The sequence below is a fragment of the Capra hircus genome, chromosome 28 (assembly GCF_001704415.2).
Source record: "Capra hircus breed San Clemente chromosome 28, ASM170441v1, whole genome shotgun sequence".
NCBI classification, from domain to species: domain Eukaryota; kingdom Metazoa; phylum Chordata; class Mammalia; order Artiodactyla; family Bovidae; genus Capra; species Capra hircus.
Genome location: NC_030835.1, coordinates 18755525 through 18776419, shown reverse-complemented (window position 1 = coordinate 18776419; position 20895 = coordinate 18755525). Strand labels below are relative to the sequence as shown.

The 20895-nt window shown below is 48.7% G+C and overlaps 1 protein-coding gene across 4 annotated transcripts in view; it reads left to right on the top strand.

Moving 5' to 3' along the window:
- ADAMTS14 (ADAM metallopeptidase with thrombospondin type 1 motif 14) overlaps positions 1-20895 on the top strand; it is a 97640-nt gene that overhangs the window by 53605 nt on the left and 23140 nt on the right. For 2 of the 4 annotated variants that reach the window (XM_018042583.1, XM_018042582.1), the window contains exons 5-11: positions 11512-11595; positions 12254-12401; positions 14370-14475; positions 16399-16542; positions 17152-17284; positions 19075-19188; positions 20704-20852. In XM_018042583.1, the coding sequence (XP_017898072.1) occupies positions 11512-11595; positions 12254-12401; positions 14370-14475; positions 16399-16542; positions 17152-17284; positions 19075-19188; positions 20704-20852 (878 nt within the window). Of the gene's footprint in view, positions 1-11511; positions 11596-12253; positions 12411-14369; positions 14476-16398; positions 16543-17151; positions 17285-19074; positions 19189-20703; positions 20853-20895 lie in introns of all 4 variants that reach the window. The other 2 variants (XM_018042581.1, XM_018042580.1) reach the window with 1 other exon arrangement.

Below are 20895 nucleotides of genomic sequence, written 5' to 3'. Positions count from 1 at the left end.
CTGTCCACTGTTATGTGTGCTGGGGGTTGGGGGGCTTGCTGTCCTGCAGCAGGCCCTATCTCTGGTCCTAATTGGGTCCCGACATGGGTGCCAGGCAGGCGGGAAGCCTGATGCTGGCCCCTCTGGAGTCCACGCATTTATGGTTGGGAGAGTGGGCTGGGGCTCCGTGGTGCCTGGGCTTCTGCGCTGCAGCTCTGTGCTCACAGGCTCTGTCCTTCCTGGCCCAGGAGGGGTGCGTCAGTGCAGGAACAGATCTCTGGTCCCCGCCCGGACCTTCCCATCCCCGTGGGACTCTCATGTGTAGGGTTGGCCATGCCTTTACTCCTCCATCTGCTGGACAGCAATCCCTTTGTGGATTTTAGGCTGGTTCCTTTGCTCATGAGCTGAAGGGCATGGTGGGGTAAAGTGGTGAGAACAGGGTCAGGCACAAATCTCCGTCCTCACTCCCAGGAAGCCGTGCTGGCAAGAGTCAGAGGCTAGGTTCCACTTCTGCTCCATCACTGACCATACCCATAGGCCTCTCTGCCTGTGGTGCTCACTCATCATCCCCAGAGATTGAGTTGGCATGAGCATCCACATGCCAGCCCCATGACAGCCATTATGGTCCCCATTCTACAGAAAGAGAGATTCTTACTTTGCCAACAAAGGTCCATCTAGTCAAGGCTATGGTTTTTCCTGTGGTCATGTATGGATGTGAGAGTTGGACTGATAAAGAAAGCTGAGCACTGAAGAACTGATGCTTTTGAACTGTGGTGTTGGAGAAGACTCTTGAGAGTCGCTTGGACTGCAAGGAGATCCAACCAGTACATCCTAAAGGAGATCAGTCCTGGGTGTTCATTGGAAGGACTGATGTTAAAGCTGAAACTCCAATACTTTGGCCACCCCATGTGAAGAGTTGACTCATTGGAAAAGACCCTGATGCTAGGAGAGATTGGAGGCAGGAGGATAAGGGGACAACAGAGGATGAGGTAGCTGGATGGCATCACCGACTTGATGGACATGAGTTTGAGTGAACTCCGGGAGTTTGTGATGGATAGGGAGGCCTGGCATGCTGCGATTCATGGCGTTGCAAAGAGTCAGACACGACTGAGCAACTGAGGTGAACTGAAGGAGTCACCTGACATGCCCCAGGCCACCCAGCTGCTAAGGGGCAGTGCTGGGGATTAAACCCAGGACTCTGACTCCTGGTAGCTGCACTGCTGGGTACTGACACTGACTCAGTGAACACATCATTTCTCCTCCTGGATAAGCCGCTTCTTCTAGGGAGTAGTTACATAAGTGATGGCTCATCACATGTAGGCATTAGAGGTAGTGCTTTTACATCCACAGAATGATGTTTTGTGAAATAAGAAAATTGCAAGAAGTATATTCAGTACTATTCTAATTTTGTAAAGACATACATGCATACCCATGTGTGGCAGGAAGCTGTGTTAATGGTACTTCTTATATATTTGGTTGATATTAATAGACTTAACTATTTTTTCTTATTTTTTATAACTTGGGAGCTTCTTTTTTTAATTGAAGTATAGTTGATTTACAGTGTTGTATTTCTGCTGTATGGCAAAGTGGTTCAGTTATACACACACACACAAATATATATATATATATTCTTCTTTAAAATATTCTCTATTATGATTTATCATAGGATATTAAATATATTTCTCTGTGCTATACAGTAGGATCTTGTCTATCATTCCATATATAATAGCTTATATCTACAAGCCATCATGGTCAACAAAAGAGTCCAAAATGCAGTACTTGGATGCAATCTCAAAAACGACAGAATGATCTCTGTTCGTTTCCAAGGCAAACCATTCAATATCACAGTAATCCAAATCTAGGCCCCAACGAGTAATGCTGAAGAAGCTGAAGTTGAACGGTTCTATGAAGACCTACAAGACCTTTTAGAACTAACACCCAAAAAAGATGTCCTTTTCATTATAGGGGACTGGAATGCAAAAGTAGGAAGTCAAGAAACACCTGGAGTAACAGGCAAATTTGGCCTTGGAATGCAGAATGAAGCAGGGCAAAGACTAATAGAGTTTTGCCAAGAAAATGCACTGGTCACAGCAAACACCCTCTTCCAACAACAAAGAGAAGACTCTACACATGGACATCACCAGATGGTCAACACCGAAATCAGATTGACTATATTCTTTGCAGCCAAAGATGGAGAAGCTCTAGACAGTCAACAAAAACAAGACCAGGGGCTGACTGTGGCTCAGATCACGAACTCCTTATTGCCAAATTCAGACTGAAATTGAAGAAAGTAGGGAAAACCGCTAGACCATTCAGGTATGACCTAAATCAAATCCCTTATGATTATACAGTGGAAGTGAGAAATAGATTTAAGGGCCTAGATCTGATAGATAGAGTGCCTGATGAACTATGGAATGAGGTTCGTGACCTTGTACAGGAGAACAGGGATCAAGACCATCCCCATGGAAAGGAAATGCAAAAAAGCAAGATGGCTGTCTGGGGAGGCCTTACAAATAGCTGTGAAAAGAAGAGAAGCGAAAAGCAAAGGAGAAAAGGAAAGATATAAGCGTCTGAATGCAGAGTTCCAAAGAATAGCAAGAAGAGATAAGAAAGCCTTCTTCAGCAATCAATGCAAAGAAATAGAGGAAAACAACAGAATGGGAAAGACTAGAGATCTCTTCAAGAAAATTAGAGATACCAAGGGAACATTTCATGCAAAGATGGGCTCGATAAAGGACAGAAATGGTATGGACCTAACAGAAGCAGAAGATATTAAGAAGAGGTGGCAAGAATACACAGAAGAACTAGACAAAAAATATCTTCACAATCCAGATAATCACGATGGTGTGATTACTCATCTAGAGCCAGACATCCTGGAATGTGAAGTCAAGTGGGCCTTAGAAAGCATCACTATGAACAAAGCTAGTGGAGGTGATGGAATTCAAGTTGAGCTATTTCAAATCCTGAAAGATGATGCTGTGATAGTGCTGCATTCAATATGCCAGCAAATTTGGAAAACTCAGCAGTGGCCACAGGACTGGAAAAGGTCAGTTTTCATTCCAATCCCAAAGAAAGGCAATGCCAAAGAATGCTCAAACTACTGCACAATCACACTCATCTCACATGCTAGTAAAGTAATGCTCAAAATTCTCCAAGCCAGGCTTCAGCAATACGTGAACCGCGAACTTCCTGATGTTCAAGCTGGTTTTAGAAAAAGCAGAGGAACCAGAGATCTAATTGCCAATATCCGCTGGATCATGGAAAAACCAAGAGAATTCCAGAAAAACATCTATTTCTGCTTTATTGACTATGCCAAAGCCTTTGACTGTGTGGATCACAATAAACTGGAAAATTCTGAAAGAGATGGGAATACCAGACCACCTGACCTGCCTCTTGAGAAATCTGTATGCAGGTCAGGAAGCAACAGTTAGAACTGGACATGGAACAACAGACTTGTTCCGAATAGGAAAAGGAGTACATCAAGGCTGTATATTTAACTTATATGCAGAGTACATCATGAGAAATGCTGGACTGGAAGAAACACAAGCTGGAATCAAGATTGCCGGGAGAAATATCAATAACCTCAGATATGCAGATGACACCACCCTTATGGCAGAAAGTGAAGAGGAACTAAAAAGCCTCTTGATGAAAGTGAAAGAGGAGAGTGAAAAAGTTGGCTTCAAGCTCAACATTCAGAAAACGAAGATCATGGCATCCAGTCCCATCACTTCATGGGAAATAGATGGGGAAACAGTGGAAACAGTGTCAGACTTTATTTTTTGGGGCTCCAAAATCACTGCAGATGGTGATTGCAGCCATGAAGTTAAAAGACGCTTACTCCTTGGAAGAAAAGTTATGACCAACCTAGAGAGCATATTCAAAAGCAGAGACATTACTTTGCTGACTAAGGTCCGTCTAGTCAAGGCTATGGTTTTTCCAGTGGTCATGTATGGATGTGAGAGTTGGACTGTGAAGAAGGCTGAGCAATGAAGAATTGATGCTTTTGAAGTGTGGTGTTGGAGAAGACTCTTGAGAGTCCCTTGGACTGCAAGGAGATCCAACCAATCCATTCTGAAGGAGATCAGCCCTGGGATTTCTTTGGAAGGAATGATGTTAAAGCTGATACTCCAGTACTTTGGCCACCTCATGCGAAGAGTTGACTCATTGGAAAAGACTCTGATGCTGGGAGGGATTGGGGGCAGGAGGAGAAGGGGACGACCGAGGATGAGATGGCTGGATGGCATCACTGACTCGATGGACGTGAATCTGAGTGAACTCCGGGAGATGGTGATGGACAGGGAGGCCTGGCGTGCTCCGATTCATGGGGTCTCACAGAGTTGGACACGACTGAGCGACTGAACTGAACTGAACTATATCTACTAACACCAACCTACCAGTTCTTTAAGTGTCTGAGTCTGTTTCTGTTTCATAGATTAGTTCATATGTGTTATATTTTAGACTCCACATGTAAGTGATATCATATGGTATTTGTCATTGTCTGACTTAATTTAAAATGATAATCTCCAGATCCATCCATGTTGCTGCACATGGCATTATTTCATTTTTAATGGCTGAGTAGTATTCCATTATGTGTGTGCACGCGCGCACGTGTGTGTGTGTGTGTGTGTGTGTGTACCACATCTTCTTTATCCATTCATCTGTTGATGGACATTTAGATTGTTTCTATGTCTTGGCTATTGCGATTAGTGTTGCTATGGACATAGTGTGGTGCATGTATCTTTGGGATTATAGTTTTGTCCAGATATATGCCCAGGAGTGAAATGATTGCTGTATCATGTGGTCATTCTATTTTTAGTTTTCTGGAAGACCTCCATGCTGTTTTCATAGTGGCTGTACCAACTTACATTCCAACCAACAGTGTAGGAGGGTTCCCTTTTCACCACATCCTCTCCACCATGTGTTATTTGTAGACTTTTTATTGATGGGCATTTTGACTATTGTGAGGTGGTACCTCGTTGTAGTTTTGATTTGCATTTCTCTAATAATTAGCAGTGTTGAGCATCTTTTCATGTGTGTGTTATTTGTATTTTTTCTTTGGAGAAATGTCTGTTTAGGTCTTCTGTCCATTTTTTTAAAATAGTTTTTTTGTTGAGTTGTATAAGTTGTTTGTATATTTTGAAAATTAAGCCTTTGTCAATCTCATTGTTTACAAATATTTTCTCCTATTCTGTGGGTTGTCTTTTCTTTTCTTTTTTTAATAGTATACTTTGCTGTGAAAAAGCTTGTAAGCTTGATTAGGACCCTCCTTTGTTATTAATTGACAGGAGGTATGTGGGTTTGTTTCTGGGATCTCAATTCTGTTTCACTGATCTGTGTGTCTCTTTTGTGCCAATACCATGCTGTTTTGATTACTATAGATCTATAGTATTATCTGATGTCTGGGAGGGTTTTGTCTCCTGTTTTGCTCTTTATCTTTTGGATTACTTTGGCAATTTCGGGTCTTTTATGGTTCCATGTAAGTTTAATTTGGATTATTTGTTCTAGTTCTATGAAAAATGTCATAGGTAGTTTAATAAGGATTGCATGGAATCTGTAGTTTGCATTGGGTAGTGTGGCCATTTTAACAATATTAATTACTTCAATCCAAGAGTATTTTGTATCTTCCCATTTCTTTGAATCATCTTCAGTTTCCTTTGTTAATGATTTAGAGTTCTCAGCATATAATTATTTCACCTCCTTGGTCAGATTTATTCCTAAATATTTTATTTTGGGGGGGTGTGATTTTGGAAGTCATTGGGTTTTTTTTACATTCCCTTTCTGATATTTAATTATTAATGTAAAGAAATGCAGCCAGTTTCTGTATGTTAATCTTGTCTCTTGCTACCTTACTGAATTCAGTTATCAATTTTAGTAGCTTTTGTGTGGAGTCTTAAGAGTATATAGAATCATGTCATCTGCATGTAATGACAGTTTTACCTCTTGCCTTCCAATTTGGATATCTTTTATTTATTTTTCTTTTCTTGTAAATGTGGATAGGACTTCTAATACTATGTTGAGTGGAAGAGGTGAGAGTGGGCATCCTTACCTTGTTCCAAATTTTAGTAGAAAGAGTATCAGCTTTTCACTGGGGGTTCATCATAAATAGTTTTTTCTATGTAGAGAGATTCCCTCTGTACCCATTTTGGTAAGGATGTTTATCATGAGTGGTTTGTCTAGTGCTTTTTCTGTGTTTATTGAGATGATCATGTGGTTTTTGTCTATTGTTTAAGTGGTATAACACATTGATTAATATGTATATATGGAACCATCCTTGTGAACTTGGGATGATGAATCCCGCTTGCTTGTAGTATATGATTTTTTTTGTGTTGCTGGATTCAGCATATTAATATTTTGTTGAGAATTTTTGCATCTATATTCATCAATGATACCGGCCCATAATTTAATTCTGTGGTGGTGTCTTTTGTGGTTTTGATATCATAGCGGTGGTTGCTTCATAGAATGTTTTTGGGAGTTTTCTCTCCTCCTCAACTTTTTGGGAAGAGTTTGAGAAGGATCAGTATAGATTTTTCTTTGAATGTTTGGTATAATTTGCCTTGAAGCCATCTGGTCCTGGACTTTTGTTTGTAGAGAGTTTTAAAATTCTATTTCACCTCTAGTGATTGGTCTTTTAAAATTATGTATTTCTTCTTGATTCAATTTTGGTGGGCTGTATGTTTCTAGATACTTGTCCATTTCTTCTGGGTTATTGAATTTGTTGACATATAATTGTGTATAGTATTCTCATATGGTTTTTTGTGTGTTTCTGCAAGATTGGTTGTTAGTTTCCTGTTTCATTTCTTTTTTGTTTATTTGAGTTCTCTCTTTTCTTCTTGATGAGTCTGGTCAGAGGTTTGTCAATCTTGTTTATCCTTTCAAAGAACTGCCTCTTGGTTTGATTGTTTTCCTTTCTCTCTGTTTCCTCTCTGACCTTTATTACTCCTCCTTTCTCCTGACTTCAGGGTTCGTTTGTTCTGCTTTTTCTAATTCTTATAAGTGGTAGATTAGCTTGTTTATTTGAGGTTTTTCTCGTTCTTTTGAGGAAAGCTTATATCACTATGAACTTCCATCTAGAACTGCTTTCGCTGCATACCACAGATTTTGTGTGGTTGTGTTTTCCTTGTTCTTTGTCTCAAGATATTTTAAAATTTCCTCCTTGACTTCATCGTTGACCCATTGTTTTTTTTAGTAGCATATTGTTTAGTCTCCATATAATTGTTTTTTCCTCACTTTTTTTTTCTGTGATTGATTTCTAGTTTCATGCCATTGTGGTCAGAAGAGATGCCTGAGATAACTTCTATATCCTTAAATTTGTTGAGGCTTGTTTTGTGTCCTTTTATATGGTCAATCCTAGAGATTGTTCCATATGCACTTGAAAAGAATCTGTATTCTGTGCTTTTTTTGGAATGTAATATCCTGAAAATATCCATTAAGTGTGTTTTATTGTATCATTTAGGACATGTGCTGTCTTACTGATTTTTTGTCTAGAAGATCTGTCCATTGATGTGAATGGGGTGTTAGAGTCTCCTACTGTTTTTGTATTCTTGTCTTTTTTTTCCATTTATGCCTGTTAGTATTTGTTTCACACATTTGGCCATTTAGGTCTGTTTCTATTTGTTTTACACATTTACAAGCTTGGATGTTAAGTGCGTATATGTTGACCAGTGTAAGATCCTCTCCTTGTATTGATTCTTTTATTATTATATACTGCCCTTCTTTATAGTCTGTGCTTTAGAGTCTATTTTGTCTGATATGACTATTGTGACCCCCACTTTCTTTTATTTTCTGTTTGCAAAAAATACGTTTTTCTATCCCTTCACTTTCAATCTATGTGTGTCCTTTGCCCTGAGTGAGGTCTCTTGTGGGTAGCATATTGTAGCGCTTGTTTTTTTATCCAGTCTGTCAGTCTGTATTTTTTGACTGGAGCATTTAGTCCATTGACATTTGAATTAATAGATATGTATTTATTGCCATTTAAGTCTTGTTTTCCTGTTGATTTTATATTTCTTGTCTATCCCTTTGTTTGTTTGTTTTTCCTTTTGTGGGTTGTTGATTTTCTTTTGTATTATACTTATGTTCTCTTCCTTTTAGTTTTTGTGAGTCTATTGCATGTTTTTTATTTGTGGTTACCCTTTTCTTATATAAACTCCATCCTATGTCTACTTGCCTGAGACTGCTAATCTTATAGGCTTAAACACATTCTAAGAAATGAAAAAAATCAACATTTCTAACTCTCCTCCCCCACATTTTATGATTTTGATGACCTTTTTTACATCTTCATGTTCATCCTTTTGCTGTTAATTGTGGTTATCATTGCTTCCACAGAAATTTTTTTCTTTTTTAAATCTGTGTACTGTCTTATTTAGGTGATTTGCCTTCCAATTGTGATTTTCTCTTTCCTATATATTCTTTTTTAAAAAAAGAAATATTTATTTACTTATTTATTTGGCTGCACTGGGACTTAGTTGCAGCATATGGGATCTAGTTCCCTGACAAGGGATTGAACCCAGGTTCCCTGCTTTGGGAACATGGAGTCTTAGCCACTGGACCACCAGGGAAGTCCCATCTTTCCTGTATATTCTTACTTCTTTTCTATTTAGAGAAGACTTATTAATATTTCCTTTGGAATAAGTTTAGTGTTGCTATATTCTTTTAGTTTTTGCTTATCTGAGAAAAATTTTCTCCTATTCTAAATGATAATATTGTTGGGTAGAGTATTATAGATTGCAGATTTTTTTCCCTTTCAGGACTTTGCATATATCTTGCCTCTCCCTTCTGGTCTGCAATATTTCTGTAGAAAAATCAAGCGATAGCTTTGTGGGAATTCCCTTGTAATTAACTCTATGCTTTTCTCTTGCTGCATTTAGAATCCTCTTTGACTTTCTCCGTTTTTATTATATCTTTGTATGGGTATGTTTGGGTTTACCTTATTTGGGACCCTCTGTGCTTCCTATACCTGGATATCTGTTTCTGTCTTTTGGTTTGCAGGTTTTCAGCCATAATTTCTTCAAGCACATTTTTAATCCCCTTTTGTCTTTCTTACCCTTTTAGAATCCAAATTATGTATCAGTTGGCATGTTTTATTTTATCTCATAGTTGTTTTATATTGCTTTCATTTTTTTTCATTTTGCTTTCTGTCTACTGTCCTTATTGGGTGATTTCCATCATTCTGTCTTCTAGCTCAGTTATTTGTTATTCTGCATTATTTATTCTGCTACTCATTGCCTTTAGTTCACTTTCATCTCAGCAAATGAGCTTTATTTTTCTTGGTTCCTCTCTGTAGTTTCTAGTTCCTATTTACAGTACTCTGAATTTCTGTCAGTAGCCTTTCTTAATTCATTCAGTATCTCCTTTTTTGAAATCAATGTTTATTAGACTCAAGAGATCTGTTTTATTGTTTGTTCTTTCAGGGGAATTATCTTGGTCTAGCTGGGAATGGTTCTTCTGCGTCTTCATCTTGCTTATATTTCTCTTATTCTGCAAGTTTAGGAGAAACAATTATCTACTGTGGTCTTAGAGGGGCGTTTATATGTGGGAACATCCCTGTGTAGCTTGTGTGGGTTTACTGTTTTTGGTGCAAGGGTTGTTTTTAGTAGGGATGCCTGTCGCCTCTTTCCTCAGTGTGCGCTGGCCATTATCTCCTTGATGGGGATGTGCAGATGTAGCAGTTGGTGCCTGGTCATGGGGTTCTCTGTGGCAGTGGCGGCTCACATGCACCCCTGGAGCACGCCATGGGAGCAGAGGGAGTCTGTGACCACTTCTGGAGCCTGGAGGATGAAAGCAGTAGCTCGAGACAGCTCCTGAAGCCTGGGGCAAGGTGTTGGGTAGGATGGTAGAGGCATGTGACTGTACCTGAAGTCTAGGAGTGGAGGGGAGCAATAATGGCAGCTCACACGCACGCCTGGAGCTCCTGTAGGTAATGTCCTGCCATCTGAGAGCGCATGTAGGGAAAAAGGCTATAATGGTGAGTGTTGCCCCTCTTCTTGTGCACTGCCCATACAGTGGCACCTGGTCTCTAAGGCAGCCCAGGCCTCCTCTGCATAAACCCTCAGATGGGTTCACACCAAACTCTAGCCCCTTTGCTCATAGTCCACCTCAGGCCCCTCCCCAGGTCCGATCTCCAAAGCCTAAGCTTCTGCACCCAGGCCCTGTCCACACTGGTGGCCACGTATCTCAGGCTGGGGAGTGCAGAGTGATGGTACTGACCGTATGTACAGGTTTCTTTCCATTCTAGCTGCTTCAAACCAGTTGCTACATTCTCTTCCAAGGCTCCAAAGCTTCCCCTCTGTCCCAGCTGACTTCCCTGCTGGTGAGGGGACTTCCCAGGTGCAGGAAACTTCCCTCTTTAATAGCTTCCTCCAGGGGGCACAGGTCCAGTTCTGCTTCCTTCCTCAGTTTTTTGTTTTTTTTTTCTTTCTTTTTTGTCCTGCCCAGTTCCATGAGACTGTCTTGCTCTTCAGAGGCTGGGAATCTTCTGCCAACGTTGGTAGATATTCTGTGAGGATCGTTCCACATGTAGATGTATTTTTGATGTACATGGGAGGAGGTGACCTTCACGTTACTATTCCATCTCTGATCACCTCTGACTTTTTGCTTTTCCTTTTTTTTTTAGGGGGAGGGTAGTTGCTTTTCAAAGCTTTTAGAGTGAAATATTTTATATCCAGGAATAAAAGTTATTTAAAACAAAAAAGCTGGAGTGGTCTAGTGGGACCACTCAGGAGATGGACAAATTTAGGAGCGGGTGAGCTGCCTGTCCTTGAAGATGGACAAGCTGAGGTGGTGTCCATCTGTCATGGACATGGTTCCAGGACTTCCTGAACAGGCGAGTGGATGGGGGCTGTGTTCTTTGATGAACTGTGCCAGGACTGCCCCACAGGTCCCTGAGCCTGTGGGATAAGGGAGTAATCCAATGCACTGCTTCTCTTCTCACACTTGACAATGCCTGAAAATCAGTGATTCCCCTGAGAATCACTGGGGAGCTCGTTCCAGCTCTGACTCTGATTCAGAAGGTGGGCCCAAGATTGCATTTTTAATGAGCTCCAAGTGATGCTAAAGCTTCTGGTCCAAGGCCCTGGAGCACTTTCCCTCTGGATTTGCTCTAGAGGAGTGCCCAGGTATTTCAGAGCAAACAGATGATGCCAGGGGTCACGAGAAAGGTAAACAAGGCTGTGAGGATGAGTGACCTGAGCTAAGTGGCATTTCTGAAAGGACTCTTCAGAGATATAAAAAGATGAGAGTCTGAGTTGCTGGGTTTGAGAACAGGTCACTTCCCACTTTGGCTTTATGGAGAGAGCTCAGTGTTAGAATACAGCCAGCCAGGATTTGAATCCCAGCTCTGCAGCTCATTAGCTGTGTGTCCTTGGGCGGCTACTCTTGCCTCCCTCTGCTTCAGTTTCTTCATCTGAGGGTGGAAATGCCTGCTGGATAAGGCCATGATCAGGATGAAGTAGTATAACATGTCAGGTACCTGGCATTCAGTGGGCCTTTAACAAACACTGGCTTTTCCCAACACCATACACTCATCTCTTCTTGCAGGTGGATGAGATTTACCACGATGAGTCCCTGGGGGTCCACATAAACATCGCCCTTGTCCGCTTGATCATGGTTGGCTACCGACAGGTAAACTTCTTTGTCAGCAGGCAGAATTGGGAGGGAGATGGAGTGTGAGGCAAGAGCATCAGACAGGCTAGGGTGTTGGGAAGGGGGAGCAGTGTCTAGGAAACATTTTATTTCCAGAATCAGAGCCCAGAGACCATGAGGTCTCAGTGGCAGAGGCATCTGGGGTTGATAAGTGGGACTTACAATTTCCCTCCAGTGAGATAAATGGACAATCCTTGGTCCCTATACCTGGAGGTCCCACTCCTTGAATCGATGGGGAAAGTGGGGCTTGGAGAGGCGACAGTGACCAAGATAAGCCCTGCGAGGGTTGGGCCCCAGGCTCTGTTGCTTGTTCTCCTGCATTTGGGAGTAAAAACAGTTTTCCTCTAAAGGCTACTGTGAAAATTAAGTGACAATGAATGTAGGGAGGAAAGGCTCAGAACAGCACCTGACTGTCGAGGGATTAGAGACCATCAGTTCTCAGCAGATAGGGGTCCTGACACGGGCTTGGCACAAGGAACGTTCCCCAAAGCAGGGTGGGACTATGTGCCTGCGGCAGCCAGAATCAGTGACCGTGGGGAAGGCACTGCTATCAGTCTGGCCTCGGTGTCCCCTGCTGATGGGAGCCTCGTTGTGGTCTGTGGGATCTGACCAACCATCCTGCTCTCTGGCCCCACAGTCGCTGAGCCTGATCGAGCGTGGGAACCCCTCTCGCAGCCTGGAGCAGGTGTGTCGCTGGGCCCACTCTCAGCAGCGCCAGGACCCTGGCCATGCAGAGCACCACGATCACGTCGTCTTCCTCACTCGGCAGGACTTCGGACCCTCAGGTATGCAAGGTACTGTATTTGCCATGGCCAGGTGTGTGCAGCTGCAGGGCAGGGGCCGAGGCTGTCTCTGGGGCCACCCTAGGAGGACTGGAGGGGTTTGTTTCAACAAAAAGATCCTTGGGACTTGGGAGCAGGATCTGGCGGGACAGGTGGGCAAGCTTTGCAGTGGTTTCTTAGGGACCAGGGAGAGTGAAGGGGTCCTGCTCTGGTCCCTGCTGCTTTGGTTGAAACTGCAGTTGGCTGGGCATCAGGCTCTGGCCCTGTGCTCACCATCCTGGGACCTGGCTGCTTGAGGGTCTCAGTGACCTTCAAGGTGCTCCTGCCCACACTGTATCCTTCCGTCTTCAGAAGCTGGCCGTGGGGAACCTGCAACAGGGCCAGTTTGGACTTCTGGAAGGAAGGCCCTGCTCTCTCTGCTGATCCATGAGTCCGCAGCCCAGTGAGCTGAGCTTACTCATCCCCAGAACTCTCCCCACTGTGGAGTGGAGGAAATAGGAGTATACTTGCTGTCCTCTGTTCCCAGGCTGCTAAAAGGCCTGAGGGATGCATGCAGTATCTGTGATGGAGGCTGGCTGAGTGCCCTCTGCAAACTCAGGAAGCTTGGATCACCACCCCCGCCCCTAGCTTTTTGTAAGGGGAAACCGAGGCCCAGAGTGGCAACAAGGTTTGCCCAGGCCCCACTGCAGAGAGGGGACAGAGCTGAAACTCAGATTGGATCTCCAGGTACCGAGTTGAAGGCTTCTTAGTGTTTTCTGGTCTGGTGCTAGAAGAGGGTCAGCCTGTACCCAAAGGGCTGTTTATCTGAATCCCTGGAATCCCCAAGGTGAGCTTATACACACACAGATTGACACACACATGTACAGACAAATGTGCACTTCTGCCCAGACACATGTGCACACTGACACCCACGCGTGTGTACTCGTGTGTGCTGTTGAGCACATCCAAACCTCCAGGACAGACAGGACCCCAGAAACCTCTATACCCGCAGGACCATCTCAGGAAAGGGTTTTGGCAGTTCTGAAGACAGAGGATAGCTGTCTGGTCCTGGCTGGCTGAAAGCCCAGGGAATGGAGTGTTCTCTACCATTGCCCCCTCTTCAGAGGTCTTCCCCAGCCCAGGCTGCCCTCCCAGACGATTACAGGCTGGGGAGGCGGGCACGAAGCCCCCTGGATCATAAGCCTCTCACACAGAGCCGCTCAGCCAGTGCTGGCCTCGCCGTGGCTGCGGTGCGCTGGCCCCCTGCACTGCCCGTGTCTCCTGAGGCCTGCACAGTCGTGTCTTCACTCTGCCCATGTCCTCCGCTCCACGTGTCCACCTCCACCTCCCCAGAGTCTCTCACCTCTCCCCCAGCCCCAGCTCTAGGCCCCTCATAAGCCATTCCCTGGTCCCCTCAACCCCTTCCATTAGACCCATTCCCTGGAGGACTCCCAGTCATCCCCACACATCCCTCTGAGCTCCTGGAACTCCAGCCCTCCAGGCCCACCCCTAAGTAACCTCCTGACCCTGGTCTGCCTGCGAAAGTGTCTGCCCCTCACGGGTGTGGATGTGCTGTAGGAAGGGGGTGTGGGCTGGCACCTGATTCCTCTGTTCTCCCCATAGTGTCTAACACACTGCCAGCTGTCACACTGCTCAGATGTGTGGAGCTTGTCAACTGACCGGCTGGCTGGCTGCAGCTTAGAAGTTGGGTGTGCGCAGGCTTGGGCACGCTGCCTTGTTTAGAGGAGGGGCTGACAGGCGCAGGCAGCCGCAGGCCAGGAGGGAAGGATGCGGGGGCAGCTTGGCCCAGGTGCCATGCTGCAGCTGCATACATACAGGGCAAGACGTTGCAAGAATCCTTCTTCCTCCTGGGACCGTCTGGCAGTGATCCGATCCAGACGTGCCTGCAGTGGCTGGCTCGGCACAGACCTCTCTGCGTCCTGCCTCACCTGCGTGTGACCTCTCTCTGCCCTCTCTCCCCATCCCCGGCAGGGTACGCGCCTGTCACCGGCATGTGCCACCCCCTGAGAAGCTGTGCCCTCAACCACGAAGACGGTTTCTCCTCGGCCTTCGTGGTGGCCCATGAGACTGGCCACGTGTAAGTGGCCCCGGGAGGGTGGACTGTGCCTTGAGCTCCAAGGAGGTCTGTGGGAATGGGAGGTTTTGTCCTAGTTCTGAGTCCCATCCCAGGCTCCTGGGAGATGCCAGAGGAGCTGCCCTGAGGGGGAGGGAGCCCCAGGGCCCAGAGAGCAATTCTGGGTCTGCCTTGGGCCCAGCCCCCAAATCCCAGGGCTGTGGGAGACCAGACGGGGCCCTGCCTTTGGCAGCTCAGTGGCAGTGTCCCCTCAGAGGCAGCACTGTGCTCTCTGGGGGGCCTCTGTCCCTCCATCCAGTCACCCCTCGAGGCCCTCCCTGATGCTCACGTGTGGAGGGCTGGCCAGAGTCCATCTTAAACAGGTGCGTGTAGATCCAGGACTCGGGCCAGGCTGGTGGCTGGCTTACGTGATCCTCGGACCTGGATTTGGTTTAGAGTGTATTCATTCATTCAGTCAACCAGTATATCTTGAACACCTGTTGTGTGCCAGGCCCTGTTCTAGAAATAGGGCTTCCGTGGAGAACGGGACGCAAAAGCATGCAAGACGCTATGTGCTGGGAGAAAACAATTAATCCACCATCCAGTGTCCAGCAATGACACACAGCTGTCATGGTCACACCCCCTGGCCTTGTCTGGCCACAGGGCAGAGCTAAGGGACGCGCCCCCAGCTTGCCTGTTCCTAGCCAAGGCATAGAGGAAGGGCCATTTTTTGCAGCTGGAAGGACATGGGAAGGAGTGGGCCAGCTGCGAGGGCAAGCCTGCTGCCCACAGTCAGCCGTGCCCTTCTCCGCATCTGCCTACCCCTGCAGTTTCACCCCAGCCCTGCCCTTCGCCGAGCGGGTGGCACCTCCTCTCTGGGGCCTTCATTTCCTCAGCTGCAGCACAGAGGCTGGCACTGGGGAAATCTCCGAGGGCCCTTCCTGCCCTGGCAGCCAATACTTCCACCTATTCTAGAGCCAGGAGTTTGTCTTCCTGTATGCAGGGGGCACTCCTCACTCACAGAGCCGCTGCCTACAGAGAGACAAGGTCAAGTTCAGAGGCCCACGTGTCTGTCTAGTGGTCAAGGCCAGATGCAGACGTCTGGGAACGTGTAAGAATGTAGAAGCTTTGGGCTTCGTGTTACATACTAACTCTAAAGGGCTTCCCAGATGGTGCTAGTGGTAAAGAACGCACCTGCCTGTGCAGGAGATGTAAGCGAGGCGGGTTCGATCCCTGGGTTGGGAAGATCCCCTGGAGGAAGGCACAGCAACCCACTCCAGTATTCTTGCCTGGAGCATCCTTTGGGCAGAGGAGCCTGGCGGGCTTCAGTCCATGGGGTCATGAAGAATCAGACATGACTGATGCGACTTAGCATGCACACTAACTATAAAGAGCAAACGTTTACATTTAAACTATCTTTATGGCAGGTGGGTACCACACACGTAGCTCTGTAAGGCCAGGTCTAGAAGAAGCTAAAGAGGCTGGTACACAGGGAGGGCGCTGTAAGCCAAGTCATACTGAACAGAATGAAACTGGTCCTTGCGCACGAGGCCCCAGGTTTGGAGGGAAGACAGTGCATGGTGTGAAAGTTGTTAACCACGGTGCAGGAGGCCCCGCTGTGGGCAGACAGCCCCTGGGCAGGGTGGCCAGGAAGGGTGTCCCAGGGCCAGAGTGGGGCTTGAGCTGGTTTCAGACACCGTGAGGACGTTAGGGAGGGTTTGAGGAGGGGGCTGGAAGGCAGAATGAGCTCAGCCCGATTGAGGGGCAATGTGGGACCTCAGCTTCCATCCAGTGGCGTGGCTCTCCCCACTGCACAGTGGGGAAACTGAGGCCAAAAGGCGCAGTCTGAAGCCTGGTGAGGGCAGTCTCCAGCCCACCTGCTCGTCTTCCCAGGGGTGGGCTCCCGGGTGTGACTCAGGACTGCCCTCTCTGCTCCCCCACCTCCAGGCTCGGCATGGAGCATGACGGCCAGGCCAACGGCTGTGCGGATGAGACCAGCCTGGGCAGTGTCATGGCGCCCCTGGTGCAGGCCGCCTTCCACCGCTTCCACTGGTCTCGCTGCAGCAAGCTGGAGCTCAGCCGCTACCTCCCGTAGGTCACCTCCGCCCTCTGCCTCTGCGCCTCCCCCATCATCTCCCCTCAGAGCACCATCCCGCCCCTGACGCACGCTCCAGTCCAGCTTTGCTGGTCAGTTCCTGGGCCTCCGGGGGCGTGGAGGCCCAAGACGAGTGTTGGATTTGGGAGCTCAAGGCAGAGTGGATTTGGGTTGGGTGGGTGCCGGCAGAGATACTGTCACTAAACTCTGCAGCGATTGGCTGGGGCCCAGCGTATGTCCCACACGGTGGGCTGATTTGTCTTCGTCTCTCAGTGCAGTGAGCACTCAAGCTGTCTGGGAGCCAGCCCTTATTCTGGGCCATGGCGTGAACTCTGTGATGTGGGTGAATGGGCCCTCTAAGAAAGCCACAGGCTGCATGCCTAAGGCTGGTCCTGGTGGCCTTGCCTCGGAGCCCAGACATGGTTGTGAGTGGAAGCAGGGCCACCTGTGGGGTGGTCCACTTTCCCTGGAGAGCGCAGCAACCAGCGCAGAGCAGCAGGCGCACCCCTGCAGGCCTTCCTAGCTTGGTTCCCACACCCTCCTCTGTGAAGGGAGAGATGGGGCCTTCCTGCCCTACCCGGCTCACTCCCTGCCTCTGCCCGCAGCTCCTACGACTGTCTCCTTGACGATCCCTTTGCGCCTGCCTGGCCTCAGCCCCCGGAGCTGCCTGGCATTGACTACTCAATGGATGAGCAGTGTCGCTTCGACTTTGGCACCGGGTACCACACCTGCTCGGCGGTGAGTTCCTATGGCCTCTGCCAGCCAGGATGCCAGACCAGCCTCCTGGGTCCCAGGCTGGTCATTCACGGAGCCACCGTAGGGGGATACAGGATGACCAGGGTCTAGGCCCTGCCACCTTCTGCTATGTCCCCACTGCACCCAGTCCCATGGAGGGGTGGGGAGAAACTGTGTGAGGGGGCTAGAAAATGCCTGGAAGGATGGGGACAGGGTGGGGCACCGATGGGGTCCTGGCAGGCCAGGCTGGTCACTGGGGGCATTTATCTGCCAGGTGGCCTGTGTGTCAGATCAGGTACTAGCTCTGGGCTGGTAGAGAAATAGTTGCCACCCTCTGCTGTCTGGCGGAGAAGGCGATGGCACCCCACTCCAGTACTCTTGCCTGGAAAATCTCATGGATGGAGAAGCCTGGTAGGCTGCAGTCCATGGGGTCGCTGAGGGTCGGACACGACTGAGTGACTTCACTTTCACTTTTCACTTTTCTGCATTGGAGAAGGAAATGGCAACCCACTCCAGTGTTCTTGCCTGCAGAATCCCAGGGACGGGGGAGCCTGGTAGGCTGCCGTCTACGGGGTCACACAGAGTCGGACATGACTGAAGTGACTTAGCAGTAGCAGCAGCAGCTGTCTGGATGTTTGGCAGGATGTTTGGGGCAGACTTCCCACCCTGGTGAAGTTCTCCTCTGTCCCACGTAATCTCTCTCCAGGGGGTCAGTTGCATACTCCCTCCATTCTCTGCCCTGTGCCTGAGATGATAGATAAAAGGGAGCAGAGCCCTGTCCTCCCCTGCAGAACAAGGCAGGGAGAGCCTGGAGCCTGGCAATCAGCTGAGCCCCCCAGGGGAGAATCAAAGAGCCACTGAGCAGGGCCCAGGCAGAGGCTCAGAGAAGGGGACATCCCAGGGCAAGGGGGATGTCCCAAGGGGTCAGGCCTTGGTGCCTTGAGTCCGTCATACCTCCCGCATGCAGGAACGCAGCCCCCTCCTCAGCTCTGCAGGACCTGAAGGCCCTGTGTGTGGCAATCTTGTGCATGGCCCAGGCCACACTGGGACACCTGGTCTCCTCTTTGAGGGTGGAGAAGCATCTGGGAAATGGGGTTTCAATGCCCAGAGGCTGTGTTTGTAGGACATGAGTCTGGCTGGCAGGGGATGATAGAGAAAAGGAGATTGAGGCTTACCTAGACAATGTGAAATATAAGGTTACCAGCCTTATATGAGGAAGTGGCAACCTCCTCCAGTATTCCTGCCTGGGAAATCCCGTGGACAAAGGAGTCTGGCAGGCTATAGTCCATGGGATCGCAAGAATTGGACATGACTTAGCGACTAAACCACCACCCAACCTTATATGAGAGGGAGATGGGAGTCCTGACCTTGTCTGGGTGCTGCAGGATCTGGGCTAGACTGCCAGCTCCCTCCAAGCCCCCCACAGGCACAGAGCTCAGGGGGCATCAGTAGACTCAGCCTCCCCACAGCCTCAAACCCTGGTCCCTGCTCGGTGACAGACTGGCCTCTTCGAGGCAAGGAGGGAGGTCTTGGAGGGGAGAGCAGAGGCGTGTGGGCTGGGGCTGGTGCCTTCTTCTCTGTGGGGTTGCTGGAGGCCACTGGCACTTGGGGTGGAGTTGAGCTGGCGGACGTGCGGGGCTCTGGTTGGATGGGCCCCTCCTGCCTCCCTGGCAGTGTGGCCTCCGCGCCCATCCACACCCTGCCCCCTCTCTGTCACCGTTGGTTCCCCTGGACAACTTGCCAGAGCTGGAGGGCCAGTCCAGCCCGGTGACCCTGTCCCCCTTGCCGCGCAGTTCAGGACCTTCGAGGCCTGCAAGCAGCTGTGGTGCAGCCACCCCGACAACCCATACTTCTGCAAGACCAAGAAGGGGCCCCCGCTGGACGGGACTGAGTGCGCACCAGGCAAGGTAGCTGTGGGCTGGGGCTGCAGGCAGAGTGCCTTCCTGGGTGCCGGCCCCCAGGGGGACCTGTCCCTCCACCCAGTGTGGATGTGAATGCATGGTGGCCAGGGCGGCGTGGGAGTGTGGGACAAGGGTGAGCCTTGCATGCAGGCAGATGGGTGTGGAGCCCTCACATGAACTCACACACACCCCCTCTCCTCCCTGGCACCAGAGTCTTTAGCTGCTACAGAGACCAAGTTTGGCCTTGTCTCATAGTGCATCAGCAGGCATGCTTACTCCCATTTTACAGATGAGGAGAGTGAGGCTGAGGCTGATTAGGGAACTTGTGGAGCTCAAACAGAGGGTGATTAGCGGGGGGGGGGGGGCAGTTGTTCAGGGGGTCCCCAGGTCTGAGAGTCTTGAGCTGAGGTCTGAAACCCCACCTCTGCTCTTGCTGGCCCTGCTTCTCCCCGCAGCTCTGTGTGGTTATCTTGGGCCATCCTCTAACCAAGCACATCCCTCTCCTAGGCTTCTTGTGAAGTTTGGAGTCCTGTCAAAGCAAATGAGGGCACTGGGAAGAAGCAGGGTGCTGCCCCCACTGGCCTGTCCTCTGCCCTTCACCCTTGGCCCTCAGCAGACTCGCATCTGTAAATGGTCTGCCCCTTCACAGATGGGTGGAGCTTCTTTTAAAAATCTCTATCCCTACAGAGTCTGACTCAGTCTGGGGGTGAAGCTGAGACATCCGGAGTTTTAAAAGTTCCCCTAGTGACTCTGAGGCTGAGAAACACTGAGTTCTCTCTTGCAAATGGCCTGGACGGCTTTACTGTATTTCTTACCTATGGCCCAACAAGAAGAGGGACGGGAGTTAACCTGTGTTGAGCTCTCCTTTGCACCTGGCCTTGTGCTGACGCCTTTGTGAGTGTGGTTGCCTTCAGTTCTGAGAACAGTCCCATTTACCAGGCAAGTACACTGAGGTTCAGCAAGGTGAAGCTCTGCCAAAGCCACACACAGCTAGTAATGGCCAAGCCGGGATTCAAACCCGGGCTTCTTGAACTTGAGGCATACCCCCTCCGCTGTGTGGCTGGACCTCCTGGGTAGCTGGCTTCCCTCCTATGAACATACCTGCTTGGGGTCCCAGATGGTGATTTCGAGGTCCAGAGCCAAGACCAACTCTAGATTGTGTGGGAAGATTATGTCTTCTCTTCCTTATCAGCTCTTTGTGCCTCTGGGGGTGGTAAACCAAATAATTGCAGCTCCTGTCATCATTGTTATATCACCTGCTGTTAGTGGAGGGCCGTGTGTGAGTGCTCACGGCAGCCCTGGGGGCGAGTGCTGTTATCCCCATTGTCCCGCTGAGGAGTGGGCTCTGAAAGGGATATTCTTTGCTAAGGGTCATTCAGCGCACAGTAGGCGTTGGATTCCGTGTAACCCCGAGGCTGGTGCTCTTAGCATCCCTTTCTCTGGGCTCACCCACAATACCCAGTTAGGCACTTTCTATGGCAGTGGCTCCCGGGTGACCTCACACCCTCTGCTCCATCCCAGTGGTGCTTCAAAGGTCACTGCATCTGGAAGTCGCCGGAGCAGACTTATGGCCAGGATGGAGGCTGGAGCTCCTGGACCAAGTTCGGGTCGTGTTCACGGTCCTGTGGGGGCGGGGTTCGATCCCGTAGCCGGAGCTGTGACAATCCCCCGTGAGTGCACTTGGCTGAGGTGGGCAGGGCAGGGGCCTGAGGG